The sequence below is a fragment of the Amblyraja radiata genome, chromosome 2, assembly GCF_010909765.2.
Source record: "Amblyraja radiata isolate CabotCenter1 chromosome 2, sAmbRad1.1.pri, whole genome shotgun sequence".
In the NCBI taxonomy this organism is placed as follows: Eukaryota; Metazoa; Chordata; class Chondrichthyes; order Rajiformes; family Rajidae; genus Amblyraja; species Amblyraja radiata.
In genome coordinates, this window is record NC_045957.1 from 123,738,624 (window position 1) to 123,759,901 (window position 21,278).

The window sequence follows — 21,278 nt, forward strand, 5'->3', positions numbered from 1 at the left end:
TATCTGCCTGCGGGCCGGATGATTTTGGGTTACGGGCCGCATTCGGCCCCGGGGCCGTAGGATGCCGACCCCTGACGTACACTAACACTATCCCACACACTGGGGACAATTTACATTTTGACACAGCCAATTAACGTGCAAACTAATAGAGGGGAGGGAACCGCAGCACCCGGAGGAAACCCACGCGGTCATGGGGAGAACGTGCAAACTCCGTACAGACAGCGCCCGTGGTCAGGGTCAAACCTGTGTCACTGGCGCTGTGAGGCAGCAACTCTACCGCTGCGGCAACTTACCACTTCAATAACCCCGCATGAACCAACCAACTACACCAAGACACGACGATACCTTTCCCCTTCACACCCCGACCTTTTACACCACCATCCCTTCCTCTGGCCTCACTCTTCATGCCTCATTGAACATAGAACAGTACAGCACAGGAACAGGCCCATCAGCCCACAATGTCTGTGCCGAAACATGATGCCAAGACCAACTCTTATCTACCTGCACACGATCCACATCCCACAAGTCTCATAAACACCACTATCGCATCTGCCTCCACCATCACCCCTGGCAGCTTGTTCCAAGCACCCACCAGCCTTTGTGCAAAACAAAACCTGCCCTGCACCCGTCCACAAGTCATAGGAGTAGAAATAGGCCGTTCGGCCCATCGAGTCCACTCCGCCATTCAATCATGGCTGACCCCATTTTCCTGCCTTCTCCCCGTAACCCTTGACACCCGCTCCAATCAAGAATATATCTATCTCTGCCTTAAAAATATCCACTGGCTCGGCTCTCCTTAAACTCTGCCCCTCACACCTCAAAAGCGAAATATTGCACGGAACAGATAGATTTAGGTGTATTTTTCTTCTTGACCAAGGTACAGTGAAAAGCTTTGTATTACATGCAATCTAAACAGGTCATAAAATACAATGTACAGATAAATACACTAAAGTGTGACTGCAAGTACAATAGGAAGTTCATTTCTTACGTCATAGGAGCAGATTCAGGCCATTCGGCCCATCGAGTCTACTCCACCATTCAATCACGGCTGATCTATCTTTCCCTCTCAACCCCATTCTCCTGCCTTCTACTCAAAACCCCCGACAGCCGTACTAATCAAGAATGGAGAAACTCAGCGGGTGAGGCAGCATCTCTGGAGCAAAGGAAACAGGCAAAGTTTCGGGCCGAAATCCTGCCTATTTCCTTCGCTCCATAGATTCTGCCTCACCCGCTGAGTTTCTCCAGCATTTTTGTCTACCTTCGATATTCCAGCATCTGCAGTTCCTTCTTGAACACTAATCAAGAATGTATCTATCTCTGCCTTCAAATATCCATTGCCATATCCACTGATGTTCCCGATGTTGGGGGAGTCCAGAACCAGGGGCCACAGTTTAAGGATAAGGGGTAAGCCATTTAGAACAGAGAAGAGGAAAAACTTTTTCACACAGAGAGTTGTGAGTCTGTGGAATTATTTGCCTCAGAAGGTGGTGGAGGCCGGATCCCTGTATCCTTTCTAGAGAGAGTTGGATTTAAGTTCTCTGGATACTTTCAAGAGAGAGCTAGATAAGGCTCTTAAAGATAGCGGAGTCAGGGGATATGGGGAGAAGGCAGGAACGGGGTACTGATTGTGGATGATCAGCCATGATCACAGTGAATGGCGGTGCTGGCTCAAAGGGCCAAATGGCCTACTCCTGCACCTATTGTCTATTGTCTAACCTCCACAGCTCTCTGTGGCAAAGAATTCCACAAATTCACCACCCTCTGTCTTAAGAAATTCCTCCTCATCTACTTCCTAAGCATATGTCCTATAATTCTGATGCTGTAACCTCTGGTCTTAGACTCTTCCACTAGTGGAAACATCCTGTCCACATCCACTCTATCCAGGCCTTTCACTATTCTGTACGTTTCAATGAGGTCCCCCCCTCATTCTTCTAAACTCCAGCGAGTACAGGCCCAGTGCCGTCAAACGCTCATCATAGGTTAACCCACTCATTCCTGGGATCATTCTCGTAAACCTCCTCTGGACCCTCTCCAGAGCCAGCACATCCTTCCTCAGATATGGGGCCCAAAACTGCTCACAATACTCTAAATGCAGTCTGACCAGCCTCAGCATTACATCCCAGTTTTTCTATTCTAGTCTTCTCAAAATAAGTGTTCTGGACCGCTCAAAATAAATCCTAGGGAGATACAACGAGCAGAATATAGTTCTCATCATGGTAACACACGGGTGTCACGGTGGCGCAGCGGTAGAGTTGCTGCCTCACAGCGCCAGAGACCCGGGTTCCATCCTGACCTATCTAGCTCTCTCTTGAAAGCATCCAGAGAACCTGCCTCCACCGCCCTCTGAGGCAGAGAATTCCTCAGACTCACCACTCTCTGTGAGAAAAAGTGTTTCCTCGTCTCCGTTCTAAATGGCTTACTCCTTATTCTTAAACTGTGGCCCCTGGTTCTGGACTCCCCCAACATCAGAAACATGTTTCCTGCCTCTAGCGTGTCCTTTGGCTCAATGGGACGAATCGCCTACCCCTGCACCTATTTTTCTATGTTTCTGACATGGAGAACTATTAATCTGGGCCTACCTGATCTCCTGGTTGCCAAACACTTTAACTCCCCCTCCATTGTCAGAGTGGGGCCCAGCGCAAATTGGAGGAACAGCACCTCACATTTTGCTTGGGCAGCTTACACCCCAGTGGCATGAATATAGATTTATTTAACTTCAAGTAACCTTTGCATTCCCCCCTCTCTCCGCCCCTCCCCCACCCTAGTCGTACCAACTTGAAGGTGGTCTTGTTGAGTCTCATTCTTTGTAACTCGTTTTCACCCAGCCCACGGCGAACAATGGCCTGCTTATTTTATCGTCGTTACTTTTTTGCATAAATTTCATTAATTCATTCATTCTATATCTCTCTATACCATTAGGTCTTGTGATAGGAGCAGAATTCGGCCATTCGGCCCATCAAGTCTAATCCACCATTCAACCATGGCTGATCTATCTCTCCCTCCTAACCCCACATCACCCACTATCTCTCTCGTTTCCCTTCCCCCTGACTCTCAGTCTGAAGAAAGGTCTCGGCCTGAAACATAACCCATTCCTTGTTCTCCAGAGATGCTGCCTGACCCGCTGAGTTACTCCAGCATTTTGTGTCTACCTTCGGTGTAAACCAGCGTCTGCAGTTCCTTCCTGCACTATTAATCTCGCTGTTGCTCTAACGTAAAATTATAGGCCACTATCAACTCTGTAAAACGTCATGAGGAAGCAAATAGTCTACAGCGTGTCGGGATGGTGTTGAGAATTTGGCATGCAGCATATTCAATTCCATTCTCTAAGGATGAAGGATCATGCCTGCTCGATCGTTCAGTCTGTAATCTCCACATTATTCAGCAAAGCAAGCACACTGCCCTGCAGGGGAGCCAAAAATAGCCCTCTAATTATATTGTGGCAGTGGAGCGGAATTTTTTAGTGGGAGGTAAGCGAGAGGGTGGTGGAGGGGGGTTCTCTGGATACTTTCAAGAGAGAGCTAGATAGAGCTCTTAAAGATAGCTGAGTCAGGGGATATAGGGAGAAGGCAGGAACGGGTTACTGATTGTGGATGATCAGCTATGATCACATTGAATGGCGGTGCTGGCTCGAGGGGCCGAATGGCCTACTCCTGCACCTATTGTCTATTGTCTATCTCGATTTAGGACAAACCCTTCCTCGAACAGGGGAAAATAACGCACTCATTTGTTTGGCAGTACTGACAGAAAACTGGTTAAGGAGGGAGACGAGGAGGAATTTATTTAGTCAGAGGGTGGTGAATCTGTGGAATTCATTGCCACAGACGGCTGTGGAGGCCAAGTCAATGGTCAGAGATTGATAGATTCTTGATTAGTACGGGGTGTCGGGGGTTATGGGGAGAAGGCAGGAGAACGGTGTGGAGAGGGAAAGATAGATCAGCCATGATTGAAAGGCGGAGTAGATTTGATGGGTCGAATGGCCTAATTCTGTTCCTACGGCATGTGAACATGAAAATAGTTCAAATAGAACATGTCAGGAACATGTCAGTAGAGTTGCTGCCTCACAGCGCCAGAGAGCATGGTTCGATCCTGACTACGGGTGCTATCTGTCCGGAGTTTGCACGTGAGTTCTCTCAACTTTATTCCTTGGAGTGCAGGGGTCTGCATGGTGGTCTTATAGAGGTGTATAAGTTCATGAAAGGAATAGATCGGGCAGATGCGGAGACTTTGACCCAGAGTAGGGGAATCAATTCAATTCAATTCAATTCAACTTTATTGTCATTGCAGATACAAGTATGGGTACAACTAAATGCAGTTTAGCGTCAGTCTGTAGTAATAGTGCAATATAGAAATTAAAATACAGAATAAGCAAACAATGTGGACGGAGAGACTGGAGAAATCTATTGGCGGGACTCCGAGATCCAGACGGGTTTGAGATGAGAGGGGAAAGATTTTAATAGGAACCTGAGGGGGTAATGTTTTATGCAAGGGGTGATGGGCGAATGGAACGAGCTGCTGGGAGGAAGTAGTTGAGGCAAGTAAAATCACAATGCTTAAAAAGCATTTAGACAGGTACATGGATAGGACAGGTTTAGAGGGCCCAACGCAGGCAGGTGGGACTAGTGTAGATGGGGGCATGTTGGCCGGTGTGGTCAAGTTGGGCCAGGGGCCTGTTTCCACTCTGTATGACTATGAATCTATGAGGGTGGTGGGTGCCTGGAACGCGCTGCCAGGGGCGGTGGTGGAGGCAGATACGATAATGGTGTTTGAGGCTTTTAGATAGTTCCTCGAAGGTGGCGTCTCAGGTAGAGAGGGTAGTTAAACTGACTTTTGGCACATTGGCCTTCATTGGACAGGTGCAGGTTTCTCAACGTGCATTCAACCTGAAGTACAGGTTTGCAATAATTGGAAATTGGCTCTAGTGTGTAATAGTGTACGGGGCGATCGCATGGTGATTCAGCGCCATGATTGGAGGGGGGAGGTGCCGGTCAGAGGCGGAAGTAGGGGGGGGTGGGACTGAGGATAGAGTGCGGTGATTGGAGGAGGGAGACGTCTTGGTGGAGCAAAGATCATAGAGCGGAGCTTGAATCGGCCCGTTCACGGGGCCTTTCATCGCCCGGCGCGGCTTAAAATCGGCCGCGGGATTTTCCATCGCCCGCGGTCAAATTGCTGCGTTGAGGTGATCGAGGCTCCCGATGTTGAAGCCCCCGCCGGGCGATGGAAGATCCCGCGGACGGTTTTAAGCCGCGCCGGGCGATGAAAGGCCCCACAATTTGGGGCGGACGAAGCTGCTATTGCTGGAGTTCGGAGTCGGTCACCAACCAGGTCAGCTCCTGATGTTGATTGATTGATTGATTGATAGAATTTATTGCCACACAACCAGGGTCGGTGGAATTTTGGGTTGTCAGCAGCGGTACAATAATAAAGAACACACAACCACAATAAAAATATAACACAAACATCCACCACAGCATTCTTCACTGTGGTGGAAGGCACAGAACTTGGCCAGACCTCCTCCATTTTCCCCCGTGGTCGGGACCTCAACCCTCCGTAGCCGTTGCTGCGGGCGTCCAGGTGGTAAAGGACAAAGTCAAAGGCAAGGTAAGTCCAGGATCGGCTCTACCCCACCGGAGACCGCGGCTTCAGGTTGGTGTAGGCCGCAGGCCGGCGGTCGAAAATTTAAGGTTCCTGCCGCGCCGCGCCGCAGCCAGAAGCAGGGCCGGCGGTCGAAGCTCCCCTCCAGGGGTGATGGTAAGTCGCCACCGCGCCTGCAGTAGAAGTTGGCCGTGGGCCGGCAGTGATGGCTTCTTCTTCCCCTGGGTCCCTCACGAGGGATGCCGGGCTGTAGACACCGCGCCAGCTGGAGCTCTGCAGACCGCGGCTTCAGGCTGCCGGCTGCCCCGGGCCAGCGAAACGGAGCGCTCCCCTCCAGCGAGCCCCAGCCCGCTCCACGCCGAGAGTCCACGCTGCGCCCGCCGCTGAAGCCCCGGGCGCGTCTCCGGGAAAGGCCGCGCCGATCCTTGCTGTTAGGCCACGGGGGAGGCGACCTGGAAAAAGTCGCCTCTCCGTGGAGGAGGCGGCCAAAACGGTTTCCCCCCCCCCCCCCCCCCCCCCCCCACACACCCCACCGAGAAACATCAAAAACATACTTTAAAACTAACGCGCTGCTGACAGGGCTGCTGCCATTGCAGCGCCCCCTACCTACAGAGTCCACAGAGCCCACGGTCGAAGCCTCCGATGTCTCGTGTGTGTGTGTGTGTGTGTGAGGAAACTGGAGTGCCCGGAGAAAAACACACGCGGAGAAATTGCAAACTCCACACACAGACAGCGCCCGAGATCAGGATCGAACATGGGGCTGTGAGGCAGCAGTTCTACCTGCTGCGCCACTGTGCCGCCCCTCAGCTCTCTTTAGTTCAGTTTAGTTTAGAGATGCAGCACAGAATCAGGCCCTTTGGCCCATCGGGTCCGCGCTGAACAGCGATCCCCGCATATGGACACCATCCTAGGAACCGCCTACATTTATACCAAGCCAATGAACCAACAAGCCTACACGTCTTTGGGACGTGATAGGGAATCCAAAGATAGAAACATAGAAAATAGGTGCAGGAGTCGGCCATTCGGACCTTCGAGCCAACATCGCCATTCAATATGATCATAGTTGATCATCCAAAATCAGTGCCCCGTTCCTGCTTTTTCCCCATATCCCTTGATTCCATTAGTCCTAAGCGCTAAATTTAACTCTCTCTTGAAAACATCTAATGAACCGGCCTCCACTGCCTTCTGAGGCAGAGAATTCCACAGATTCACAACTCTCTGGGTGAAAGAGTTTTCCCTCATCTCAGTCCTGAATGGCCTACCCCTTATTCTTAAACTGTTACCCCTGGTCTCGGACTCTACCAACATTGAGAAAATTTTTCTTGCTTCTAGCCTGTCCAATCCCTTAAGAATTTTATATGTTTCAATAAGATTCCCTCTCATCCTCCTAAGTTCCAGTGAAAATAAGCCCAGTTCGACCCATTCTTTCATCATATGACAGTCCCGCCAACCCGGGAATGAGCCTGGTAAACCTACGCTGCACTCCCTCAATAGCAAGAATGTCCTTCCTCAAATTTGGAGACCAAAACTGCACACAATACTCCAGGTGTGGTCTCACCAGGGCCCTGTACAACTGCAGTAGGACATCTTTGCTCCTATACTCAAATCCTCTCGCAATGAAGGCCATTTGTGTTTCTTCACTGCCTGCTGTACCTGCATGCTTACTTTCAGGGAGAACGTACAAACTCTGTACAGACAGCACCCGTGGTCGGTATTGAACCCGGGTCTCTGGCACTGAAAGCAGAGTGTAAAGCAGCAACTCTACCGCTGCGCCACCACTGCGCCTCTTCCTGAATAATCTTCCCAGTGGACAGTGACAAGGTGCCTCAAATCTCCAGCTCTGCTTCGATGACAAGTGTGGTTAAGGAAGAAGACAAATTTTGTTCTGCCTCATTAAACCTTGCTCAATTAACCAATCTGTTTGCAACATTCTCCACATGCTAATGGTGACCCTCATCTAAAATGTCTGGAATTATACTCTGAGCTCAGACACTAAACAGTAATGACCATCGGCGAGGATTAAGGATGATTCATTAACTGTACACGGGAAAGAACAGTTCATCAACAGGCCCTTCAGCCCACAATGTCCGTGCCGAACATGATGCCAAGTTAAACTAATCCCCTCTGCCTGCACGTGGGGGTATATTCTGCAGTTGTAGTGAGACCACACCTGGAGTATTGTGTGCAGTTTTGGTCCCAAATTTGAGGAAGGACATTCTTGCTATTGAGGGAGTGCAGCGTAGGTTTACAAGGTTAATTCCCAGGATGGCGGGACTGTCATATGCTGAGAGAATGGAGCGGCTGGGCTTGTACACTCTGGAGTTTAGAAGGATGAGAGGATATCTTATTGAAACATATAAGATTGTTAAGTGTTTGGACATGTTAAAGGCAGGAAACGTTCCCAATGTTGGGGGAGTCCAGAACCAGGGGCCACAGTTTTAGAATAAGGGGTAAGCCATTTAGAACAGAGGCGAGGAAACACTTTTTTTCAGAGAGAGCGGTATCCCCTGACTCCGCTATCTTTCAGAGCCCTATCTAGCTCTCTCTTGAAAGTATCCAGAGAATCGGCCTCCACCGCCCTCTGAGGCAGAGAATCCCACAGACTCACAACTCTCTGGGTGAAAAAGTGTTTCCTCGTCTCTGTTCTAAATGGCTTACCCCTTATTCTTAAACTGTGGCCCCTGGTTCTGGACTCCCCCAACATCGGGAACATGTTTCCTGCTTCTAATCTTATACGTTGGCAAACGTATCATACGTGTTTACTTTAGTTTAGTTTAAAGATACAGCGCGGAAACAGGCCCTTCGGCCCACCAAGCCTGCACCGTCCAGCGATCCCCGCACATCAACACTACCCTGCACACACTAGGGACAATTTATACATACAAAAAGCCAATTAACCTACGTACCTGCACGTCTTTGGAGTCTTTGGAGTGTGGAAGAAAACTGAAGATCTTGGAGAAAACCCACGCGGTCACAGGGGAAACGTACAAACTCCATACAGACAGCACCAGTAGTCGGGATCGAGCCAGGGTCTCCGGCGCTGCAAGCGCTGTATGGCAGCAACTCTACCACGGTGCCACGGTAAATTGTCCCTAGTGTGTGTAGGATAGTGTTAGTGTGCGGGGATCGCTGGGCGGCGCGGACTCGGTGGGCCGAAGGGCCTGTTCCCGCGCTGTATCTCTAAACGAAACTAAAATTAACACTGTCCTAAACACACCAGCGACAAGTTACATTTATACATTTTTACCAAAGCCAATTAACCTACAAGCCTGGTAGACAAAAATGCTGGAGAAACTCAGGGGGTGTGGCAGCATCTCTGGAGAGTGAAGAAGGGTCTCGACCCGAAATGTGGCCTATTTCCCTTCGTTCCTCACCCACCTTCCCTCCATAGATGCTGCCTCACCCGCTGAGTTTCTCCAGCATTTTTGTCTGCCTTCCAATTTCCAGCATCTGCAGTTCCTTCTTAAACCTAAAAACCTGTACAACTTTAGGAGTGTGGGAGGAAACCGGAGCACCTGGAGAAAAAACCCACGCAGGTCATGGGGAGAACGTACAAACATGCCGCCCACGTTACAACTTCGTCACGTGTAACGTCTTCTCTGCCACTATCTACCAGTGTGGCCACTCTGTGCTGCCTTCTACTTTTGGTAAGAACCCCCTACCAATGAAACTACGATCAAAGCAGGATTTATGGAGATGGTGAACTCGCCAGAGAGAAGATGTACGATGATGTTGCCAGGACTCCAGGGCCTGAGCTACATACGGGGAGAGGTTGAGCAGGCTGGGATGCTTTATGCCCTGGAGCATATAAAATCATGATTAAGGTGAACGCACAGAGCCTTTCACACAGTGTAAAGGAACCAGAGGACAAAGGTTTAAGGTGAGAGGGGAAAGATTTAAAATAAACCTGAGGTAGACAGAAATGCTGGAGAAACTCAGCGGGTGAGACAGCATCTATGGAGTGAAGGAATTGGTGACGTTTCGGGTCGAGACCCTTCTTCAGACTCCATAGATGCTGCCTCACCCGCGGAGTTTCTCCAGCATTTTTGTCTACCTTCGATTTTTCCAGCATCTGTAGTTCTTTCTTAAATGAAGCTGAGGGGTAACTTTTTCCACACAGAGGGTGATGGTAGTGTTGCCAACTGCCCCGTATTAGCCGGGACATCTTGTATATTGGGCTAATTTGGTTTGACCCGTATTTGACCGCTACTACTCGGGTCGAGGGGACTGTCGGGTCGGAGCGCCGCGTCCGGCCCCGCCTCAACCGTCCCGACGTAGTGCAGCCCATGGAGTGCAGCAGCAGCAGCAGCAGCAGCAGCGCCTCGCCCGTGGCCCCGTCGGTCGGTCGGCAGCCCGGCCAGCTGTCTGACCTTCGGACCTTCGCTTACCGCCGACACCACTATCACCCCTCCTTCTCATGGCCGATTATCGGTTCGTGAGTTGGACGGGGCGCTGGACTTTGTGTGAGTGACATCGCGGGGCCCCCGGGCCAAAACCCCTCAGCTGGCCCCGCCGGCTGGGTTTTGTGTGCAGTCCAGCACCCGGGGCCAACTCATCATTCACCCAGCCAGCCACGGCAGAGTTGCTCAACGAATTGCCGTCATGAATTTGTCCCGTATTTTGACCTTTTGCCCTTATTTGGGAGTGAGGAAGTTGGCAACCCTAGTGGTGAGTGTGTGGAACGAGCTGCCAAAAGAAGTAGTTGAGGCAGCAATTTAAAGGATAGTTGGACAAGTAAAGGATAGGACAGGTTTAGAGGGATATAGGCTAAACGTGGGCAGGTGGGACTAGTGCAGATGGGACATGGTGGTCTGAGTGGGCAAGTTGGGCCTGATTCCACGCTACCTTTTCATATCTCTAGTTTCCCTCCCCCGTCACTCTCAGTCTGAAGAAGGGTTTCGACCCGAAATGTCACCTATTCCTTTTTTTCCCCAGAGATGCTGCCTGACCCGCTGAGTTACTCCAGCATTTTGCGTCCATCTTCAGTGAAACCTATTCCCTGACAATTTCCTGTGTTTGTATAATAGTTGAGCTGCTTTAGAGGATTGCTGCTTCCTTTCAAACAGAGGATGGTCGCTGCACATCAAAGACCTCAATGTGGTGACGGAAAATTCACAGCCCAGAGAGAGAGAGAGAGAGTCATAACTCGAAAAATACTGCTGCAATCGGGGTTGGAATGGAAGACAGTTGACACATCAAAGGAGTGTTGGAAAGTTAATCACTTTGGAAAGTTACTTTGTAAGAAAGTAATCAGTCCTTTTGGGGGGAAAAAAACAGATACGCAGAGGCTTTGAAACTCCACTGTGGATGAAAACGCTTTCTAAAATGATGCTGACTGCGAACCTAAGGTAGATACAAGGCTGTAGGCGTTTCCTTCACAGAGACACAGAGTCACAGAGTCACAGAGTCACAGAAAATGTTCAACATGTTAAAAATCCAGCGGAGACCAGAACAAGGTACAACTCTTTAGGCGACTACTCACGACCGTACGGGCTTCACCCCCGCGACATGTCGCCAGGGCGTCGCCTGTACGGCCGTGAGTCGTCTCCTCAATCGCGCAAAGAGTCGTAGCGTCTTTCTGGTCGCCGCTGGATTTTCAACGTTGAACATTTTCGGCACAGAGACACAGAGTCACAGAGTCACAGAGACACAGAGACACAGTCACAGAGTCACAGAGTCACAGAGACACAGTCACAGAGACACAGAGACACAGTCACAGAGACACAGGGTCACAGAGACACAGAGACACAGTCACAGAGACACAGAGACACAGTCACAGTCACAGAGACACAGAGACACAGTCACAGAGACACAGAGACACAGTCACAGAGACACAGGGTCACAGAGACACAGAGACACAGTCACAGTCACAGAGACACAGAGACACAGTCACAGAGACACAGAGACACAGTCACAGAGACACAGAGTCACAGAGACACAGAGACACAGTCACAGAGACACAGAGACACAGTCACAGAGACACAGAGACACAGAGTCACAGAGACACAGTCACAGTCACAGAGACACAGAGTCACAGAGACACAGAGACACAGAGTCACAGAGTCACAGAGTCACAGAGTCACAGAGACATTTTCGGCAACCTATGACAGGTGCTGGTAGTCGCTGAAAAAGTCATGTAAGTGGGACAGGCCCGTGAGATAAACTGAGCTAGATTTAAACTAAATTAAATTAAAACTAAACGACACCCATGGTAAGGAGGCGCAAGGAACTGCAGATGCTAGAATCCTGAGAAAATCACAGAGTGCTGGAGTAACTCAGCGGGTCAGGCAGCATCTGGGGAGCGAATGGTCAGACCACATTTCAGGTCAGGACGTTTGTTCAGAGCAAGAAATATCCCAGCGTTTCCGATCCATGGACCCACTTTCCGATCCGAGGACTCACCTTTTTCAAAAATCTCTTTCAGCACTCCGCGTTTGATCAGCTCCTCACGACTCTGCCGCGTGGAGATCTTCCTTTCCAGAGCTGAAACCAAAAACGAGAGAGTCAGAGTCACAGTCACAGACACACAGAGACACAGAGATATAGTCACAGAGCCACAGAGCCACAGAGACACAGAGCCACAGAGTCACAGAGACACAGAGTCACAGAGCCACAGAGCCACAGAGACACAGAGACACAGAGACACAGAGACACAGAGTCACAGAGACACAGAGACACAGAGACACAGAGACACAGTCACAGAGTCACAGAGACACAGAGACACAGAGTCACAGAGACACAGAGACACAGTCACAGAGACACAGACACAGAGACACAGAGACACAGAGACACAGAGACACAGTCACAGAGTCACAGAGCCACAGAGACACAGAGTCACAGAGACACAGAGTCACAGAGTCACAGAGACACAGAGACACAGTCACAGAGACACAGAGTCACAGAGACACAGAGACACAGAGACACAGAGACACAGAGACACAGAGTCACAGAGTCACAGAGACACAGAGACACAGAGACACAGTCACAGAGTCACAGAGACACAGTCACAGAGACACAGAGACACAGTCACAGAGACACAGGGTCACAGAGACACAGAGACACAGTCACAGAGACACAGAGACACAGTCACAGTCACAGAGACACAGAGACACAGTCACAGAGACACAGAGACACAGTCACAGAGACACAGGGTCACAGAGACACAGAGACACAGTCACAGTCACAGAGACACAGAGACACAGTCACAGAGACACAGAGACACAGTCACAGAGACACAGGGTCACAGAGACACAGAGACACAGTCACAGAGACACAGAGACACAGTCACAGAGACACAGAGACACAGAGTCACAGAGACACAGTCACAGTCACAGAGACACAGAGTCACAGAGACACAGAGACACAGAGTCACAGAGTCACAGAGTCACAGAGTCACAGAGACACAGAGACACAGAGACACAGAGACACAGAGACACAGAGACACAGAGTCAGTCACAGAATCACAGGGTCACAGTCACAGAGTCACAGAGACACACAGTCACAGAGTCACAGAGACACAGGGTCACAGTCACAGAGTCACAGAGACACAGAGTCAGTCCAAGAATCACAGAGACACAGTCACAGTCAGATACACAGTCAGAGTCACAGAGACAGAGTCACAGGGTCCCAGAGACACAGAGTCAGTCACAGGGTCCCAGAGACACAGAGGCAGAGGGTCACAGAGACACAGACACAGAGACACAGACACAGAGATACAGAGTCAGTCCCAGAATGACAGTGGCACAGAGACACAGTCATAGAGACACAGAGACACAGACTCACCGAGCCACAGAGTCACGGAGACACGAACACACAGAGACTCACAGACACTGAGTCATACAATGTGAAAACAGGCTGTTTGGCCCAACTCGCCCACACAGGCCAACATGTCCCATCTACACTAGTCCCACCTACCTGTGTTTGGCCCATATCCCTCTAAACCTGTCCTATCCATGTACCCGTCTAACTGTTTCTTATACGTTGGGATAGTCCCAGCCTCAGCTACCTCCTCAGGCAGCTTGTTCCATCCACCCCCCACCCTCTGTGTGAAAAAGTTATCCGTGTAATGTTCCCTGTTAAATGTTTTCCCCTTTACCGTACATCTGTGCCCTCTGGTCCTACTCTGGGCCGGAGACTGTGAGTCGACCCGATCTATTCCTCTCATGATTTTACACACCTCTATAAGATCACCCCTCATCCTCCTGCGTTCCAGGGAATAGAGACCCAGCCGAATCAACCTCTCCCGACAGCTCAGGCCCTCAGGTCCTGGCAATATCCTTGTAAATTATCTCTGTACCCGTTCCAGCTTGACTACATCTGTCCTATAAGTCAAAGAGTCATAGACTTGATCCAAGATGGTAGCCAACTCTGGCCACTCTCTGCGTGCTGGTCCCAGAAGTGTATCTGCAATCCCGCTTTACGATCGCTCCACTCATTTAACCCTCTACTCCCAGCAGCAACATTTCTGACGAGCTTTACGCTGTGGACGGCTCGATTCAATTTCAGATTTAGATTTGTACGTTCTCCACGTGACCCGCGTGGGTTTTCTCCGGGTGCTCCGGTTTCCTCCCACACTCCAAAGACATGCAGGTTTGGCTTCGGTAAAATTGTAAATTGTCCCAATGGACAATAGGTGCAGGAGTGGGCCATTCGGCCCTTGGAGCCAGCATCGCCATTCAATATGATCATGGTTGATCAGCCACGTGCAAGATAGTGCCAGTTTACGGGGATCGCTGGTCGGCTCGGACTCGACGGGCCGAAGGGCCTGTTTCCACGCTGTATCTTTAAACTAAGCCACAACATTCGTAGAATGAATGAATGAATGATGAATGAATAAGTTTATTGGCCAAGTATTCACATACAAGGAATTTGCCTTGGTGCTCCGCCCGCAAGTGACAACATGACACACAGTGACAGTTAAGAATGACACATAAAACATTAAACATTAATAATAAAACACTATTATTAATAAAGGCACATTTTCTCACCATTGCATTACAATCGAGGTGTTAAAAAATATATCCCCTACACATTAGGTTGCTGAGAGAATGGAGCGGCTGGGCTTGTATACTCTGGAGTTTAGAAGATTGAGAGGGAATCTTATTGAAACATATAAGATTATTAAGGGTTTGGACACGCTAGAGGCAGGAAACATGTTCCCGATGTTGGGGGAGTCCAGAACCAGGGGCTACAGTTTAAGAATAAGGGGTAAGCCATTTAGAACGGAGACGAGGAAACACTTTTTCACCCAGAGAGTTGTGATTCTGTGGAATTCTCTGCCTCAGAGAATTCCACAGGACGGCGGTGGAGGCCAGTTCTCTGGATACTTTCAAGAGAGAGCTTGATAGGGCTCTTAAAGATAGCGGAGTCAGGGGATATGGGGAGATGGCAGGAACGGGGTACTGATTGGGGATGATCAGCCATGATCACATTGAATGGCGGTGCTGGCTCGAAGGGCCGAATGGCCTACTCCTGCACCTATTGTCTATTGTCTAATTAAGAGCCTCTAAAACGTTACAGATCTTGGCATTCCAACAGCGTTTCATCAAAGAAGTAGAAGTGGAATGAGGGGAGCGGATTGAATGGACAACATAGAACAGAAGATGAGACAACCTGTGAATTGTGTCACCCACTGTATCAGTGGGAAGTCACTTCAATTGCAGAGGTTCTGAGCGGAATAGATCGGGCAGGTGCACAGAGTCTCTTGCCCAGAGTAAGGGAATCAACGACCAGAGACCACGGTGGCGCAGCGGTAGAGTTGCTGCCTTACAGCAAATTCAGCGCCGGAGACCCGGGTTCAATCCCGACTACGGGTGCTGTCTGTACAGAGTTTGCACGTTCTCCCCGTGACCTGCGCCGTGCCTTTTCATCAGGAGCTCCAGTTTCCTCCCACACTCCAAAGACGTACAGGTTTGTAGGTTAATTGGCTTGGTATAAATGTGAATTGTCCCTAGTGTGTGTAGGATAGTGTTTGTTTGCAGGGATCGCTGGTCGGCGCGGACTCGGTGGGCCGAAGGGCCTGTTTCCGCACTATATCTCTAAACTATACTAAACTAAATAAGACATAAATAATTTGTAATCTCACAGCAAGGAATCGTAGTCAATTGTGATTATAATGTGATCAAATTTACATTGTTCAAGAACGGTGCACTTTAAATCATATTTAGAGTATTACATTTTGAATTGCTCTGTTTCATTATATGAACAGCAAACTGAGAAATTACACAGAATGATTAGACATTAGCTAAATAAGGTCAAACATCATGAGGAGAATAGAGTGTATGATGGAACTGCAGATGCTGGTTTACACCGAAGATAAGAGACAACATGCTGGAGTAACAATGGATCAGGCAGCATCTGGGTGGCTCGGTGGCGCAGCGGTAGAGTTGCTGCCTCCCAGCACCAGAGACCCGGGTTCGGTCCCGACTACGGGTGCCGTCTGTACGGTGTTTGTACGTTCTACCCGTGACCTGCCTGGGTTTTCTCCGAGATCTTCAGTTTCCTCCCACACTCCAAAGACGTGCAGGATTGTACGTAATTTGGCTTGGGATAAATGTAAATTGTCCCTAGTCTGTGCGGGATAGTGTTAGTGTGCGGGGATCGCTGGTCGGCGCGGACTCGGTGGGCCAAAGGGCCTGTTTCTGGGCTGTATCTCTGAACTAAAAAAAGTAAACAGAAGTCTCCTTATCATTCCCTTATCATGTATCTGTACATTGTGGACGGCTCGATTGTAATCATGTGTTGTCTTTCCGCTGACTGGTTAGCACGCAACACAAGCTTTTCACTGTACCTCGGTACATGTGACAATAAACTAAACTGAGGATGAAAGGGGAATAAGAACCCGAGGGGCAACTTTATCCACACAAAAGGTGGTCGGTGCATGGATCGAGCTGCCGAAGGGGGCAGTTGTGGCAGGCACACGTGGTAATAGACAGATTCTTGATTAGTGCGGGTGTCAGGGGTTATAGAGAAGGCAGGAGAATGAATGAATGAATGAATACGTTTATTGTCATTGCACAATACTGTGCAACGAAATTCCATTACATCTCCTCCGGTTAAAAAAAAATAAAATAAAAAATAAAAAAAATTAAAAAAAAATACAAACACGACAACCATTCACACATATGTACACTTATTAGTAAAAAATAAATAGGTATTTTAAAAGAATTTAAAAGAATTTAAAAGAATTTAAAAGAATTTGGCGGCATTTCTTGGAATTATATTTTGCTTCCCCAGCATTCTCTGTTGGAATTTAGCTCTTTTATCGCACATGGGTAGAAACTATTCTTTAGTCTACCGGTGCGAGCCTTCAGAGTCCTGAATCGCCTCCCAGAGGGTAGCAGAGTAAAAAGGTGGTTGGCAGGGTGGGATGTGTCCTGCTTGATATTTGTGGCCCGGCGCAAGCATCGGGCCCTATATATGTCATCCAAGGAGGGCAGTTGGGCGTTTGTAATGTTCTGCGCAGTTTTTATAATTCCCTGCAACGCCCTCCTCTCAGCCACAGTACAGCTAGCAAACCACACCAGGATTCCATAGGAGAGGATACTCTCCACGGCGCATCGGTAGAAGGACAGCAGCAGCGGCTGTGAGACGTTTGCTCTCCGCAGAGACCTCAGGAAATACAGCCGCTGATGTGACTTCTTCAAGAGAGTGACGGTGTTCATTTGCCATTTGAGGTCCTGGGAGATGTTTATTCCCAGGAATTTAAAGCCAGTGACTCTCTCCACCATGTCTCCTTTGATGTATAAGGGAGCAGGTTCCTCTCTCCTCTTCCTCCTGAAGTCAACGACCAGCTCTTTTGTCTTTGATGGATTGAGTATGGGGTTAGGAGGGAGAATGGGGTTAGGAGGGAGAGATAGATCAGCCGTGATTGAATGGCGCAGTAGACTCGGTGGGTCAAATTCTGCTCCTATCACTTAAGGGCCTGCCCCACTTGGCGATTTTGTTGGCGTCATATCAGCATCACCAAAAGATTTTGAACATTTCAAAATCCAGCGGCGACAAAAAAAATTGCGACACTTGAAAAAAACACTGCGCGCCAATATGCCGTCACGCCGCGTATTTCGTCAGTCAATGATCCCGGCAGTCGCCGAAATAACATCGCCAAGTGGGACAGGCCCATTATGATGTTATAATAAAGAATCATTGGACCATAGACAATAGACAATAGGTGCAGGAGTAGGCCATTCAGCCCTTCGAGCCAGCACTGCCATTCACTGTGATCATGGCTGATCATCCACAATCAGTACCCCGTTCAGGCCTTCTCCCCATATCCCCGGACTCCGCTATCTTTAAGAGCCCTATCTGACCAAGCACTGTTCCAAAATAAGACTGGCTGTCAGTGGAGGTTGCAACTATAATTAGCAACTGGGTACAATGAAGTGCCAGCTGCCACTGTCTCTGTCCCACACAATATTCTCAGTCGTCACACAGCTGATCCTTTAACTTTCTCCCATGGAGAGAAACACAATGAATAGATAGCTCATTCTTCCAAGTCAGACACCAACAAAGAGATATCCAAATATTACAGCTCCAGGGACACGCCGGCACGAATGTAGGCCCGGAAGAGGGGCAGGCAGCTGACTCTAGCCTGACCAATGACTGCCCGCTGCCTGGACCCGCCAATGGCCATCTTGGCCAGGCCCCGGGACAGACCGACAGAGAGGTCCCATCCCCCTGATTGGCCCTCCCCACTCCCTGCCCTGTGCCCAAACACCATAATCATGGGACTATAATGCAACCAGAACTTGAGGAGCAGCCCCTTCAGATATTGGTTCAGGGGTGGAACACAGCCTCTTCCACGCTGCAGAAGTTACAGGCGGCTGGCGAGTCCGTGAACCGATTTAAATATCTGTTACACGCCAGGGCCATGTGCAACACTCTCGTTGGTCAGCTGACGATTGTCCAAAGAGCGGGGGGCTTTCCTCTTGTAGCTGGTAATTTCTTGCAAGCCCTTCCAAACTGAAGAAGAGTCACTACCTGAGAATTTGCTCCTCAACTTCTCAGAGTACTTTCCTTGTCAGCTCTGATTCCTCTTCTCAGCTTGTACTTGGCCTACCTGTAGGGGTCTGCATCCCCGCTCCTGAAGACCGTTTCTCTCGTTTCCCTTTCCCCTGACTCTCAGTCTGAAGAAGGGTCTCGACCAGAAACGTCACCTCTTCCTTCTCTCCAGAGATGCTGCCTGTCCCGCTGAGATACTCCAGCATTTTGTGTCCTTGTTCCATGTTCTTTTTCTCCTACTCCAATCATTCCTTCTTCTCCCCGCTCCCGTCCGGCAGAAGGTACAGAAGCTTGAAAGCGCGCACCACCAGACTCAGGAACAGCTTCTTCCCCTCTGTTATCAGGCTTCTGAACGGTCCTTCCATACGCTAAGGTACTGTCTGATTCACCTCTACCCCATTGTGGACATTGGACTTTGTCTCTGGAACTGATGCGCTACAATGCTTAGAACTACATTCTGCGCTCTGTATCTTCCCATTTGCTCTACCTGTTGGACTCGAGTTTGATAGGTGCGTGTAAAAGTGGAAAGAAGCCATGTCACTGGGGAAGTGAAAGGAATAGATCAGGTAGACGCACAGAGTCTCTTGCCCAGAGGAGGGGAATCAAGAACCACAGGACATAGGTTTAAGGTGAGGGGGGTGAGATTTAATCAGAACCTGATGGGTACGTTTTTCACACATGGTGGTGGGTGTATGCAACAAGCTGCCAGAGGAGGTAGTTGAGGCTGGGAGTATCCCAACATTTAAGAAACATTTAGACAGGCTCATGGATAGTTCAAGTTCAAGTCAAGTGAGTTTATTGTCATGTGTCCCTGATAGGACAATGAAATTCTTGCTTTGCTTCAGCACACAGAACATAGTAGGCATTTACTACAAAACAGATAAATGTGTCCATATACCATGATATAAATATATACACACATGAATAAATAAACTGATAAAGTGCAAATAACAGAAAGTGGTTATTAATAATCAGAGTTTTGTCCAAGCCAGGTTTAATAGCCTGATGGCTGAGGGGAAGTAGCTATTCCTGAACCTGGTTGTTGCAGTCTTCAGGCTCCTGTACCTTCTACCTGAAGGTAGCAGGGAGATGAGTGTGTGGCCAGGATGGTGTGGGTCTTTGATGATACTGCCAGCCTTTTTGAGGCAGCGACTGCAATAAATCCCCTCGATGGAAGGAAGGTCAGAGCCGATGATGGACTGGGCAGTGTTTACTACTTTTTGTAGTCTTTTCCTCTCCAGGGCGCTCAAATTGCCGAACCAAGCCACGATGCAACCGGTCAGTATGCTCTGACTGTGCACCTGTAGAAGTTAGAGAGAGTCTTCCTTAACAAACCGACTCTCCGTAATCTTCTCAGGAAGTAGAGGCGCTGATGAGCTTTTTTGATTATTGCGTTAGTGTTCTCAGACCAGGAAAGATCTTCAGAGATGTGCACGCCCAGGAATTTGAAGTTCTTGACCCTTTCAACCATCGACCCGTTGATATAAATGGGGCTGTTGGTCCCCCTCCTACTCCTTCCAAAGTCCACAATCAGTTCCTTGGTTTTGCTGGGATGTGATAGGATGGGTTTAGAGGGATATGGGCCAAACGCAGGCAGGTGGGACTAGTGTAGATGGGGCATTAGGGTTAGGGCCGTGTCGGCTAGATGGGCCGAAGGGCCTGTTTCTACGCTGTGTCACTCTATGACTCTCAGTGGAGAAAGAGAGGGGTGTGGGTGGGGGTGGGGTATTACCAAAAGCTGAACAGTACAAAGTTCATACTGCAGGTGGAATGGACCCGAAACGTCGCCCATTCCTTCTCTCCAGAGATGCTGCCTGACCCGCTGAGTTACTCCAGCACTTTGTGCCTACGTTCATTCTGCTGGGTGTAAGCTACCCAAGCAGAATATATGGTGCTGTTGCTCCAGTTTGCGTGGGGCCTCACTCTGGCAATGGAGGAGGCCCAGGACAGAAAGGTCAGTGTGGAAATGGGAGGGGAAAATAATGGCCTATTCCGTGGATGTTTATTATGTGATGGAAATTGAACACAATGAGAGTTAAAAACTTTTTAAAATCTCTTCCCTGTACGGGAGACCCAACCTTTTTCCTGTCGGGTCTCCGTTGTCGTTGGGGCCTAGCACCGTGGAGCGGCCTCCAGACTGAACGACCTGGAGGCTCCAGTCACGGAGCCTGCGGAGCTGCGGACTTACCATCGTGGGGCTGGCCGGCCTCGGAGCGTGGGGAGCGGTGGTGACTCGCTGCTGCGGCCCGACTGGGGCTCGGAGGCTCCAGCTGTAGCCGCAGGTCCGGTGGACTGGGACATCGGAAGCTCGCGGGTCCGGGTGGAGAGACCGCTCTCCGGAGCTCCCGCAACGCGACTTCTCTAGCCCGTGTCGCGGGTTTGGAACGACCCGGAGCGGGGCCGTACATCGCCCGGCGCGGCTTCATGGCCGTGGGACATTCCAGCGCCCGCCGGGGGCTCCAACTTTGTGACATTTAGACCGGCAGCGGGGCTGTACATCGCCCGGCACGGCCTGAAATGGCCGTGGGACTTATCATCGCCCGCCTGGGGCTTCGACATCGGGAGAGAAATGAGAACAGGGGAGAGAAAAGACTTTGCCTTCCATCACAGTGGGTTCACTGTGATGGATGTTTTTATAAATTGAATTGTGTGTGTGTCTGTAGGATATTGTCTTTGTTTGTATGGCT

The 21,278-nt window shown here is 49.6% G+C and overlaps 1 protein-coding gene across 1 annotated transcript in view; it reads right to left on the minus strand.

Annotated features, from left to right (window-relative positions):
• Positions 1 to 21,278, minus strand: part of LOC116985353 (phosphatase and actin regulator 1-like) — a 168,006-nt gene that overhangs the window by 14,393 nt on the left and 132,335 nt on the right. The window contains exon 3 of the mRNA XM_033040098.1: positions 11,995 to 12,075. Within this exon, the coding sequence (XP_032895989.1) occupies positions 11,995 to 12,075 (81 nt within the window). The remainder of the gene's footprint in view (positions 1 to 11,994; positions 12,076 to 21,278) is intronic.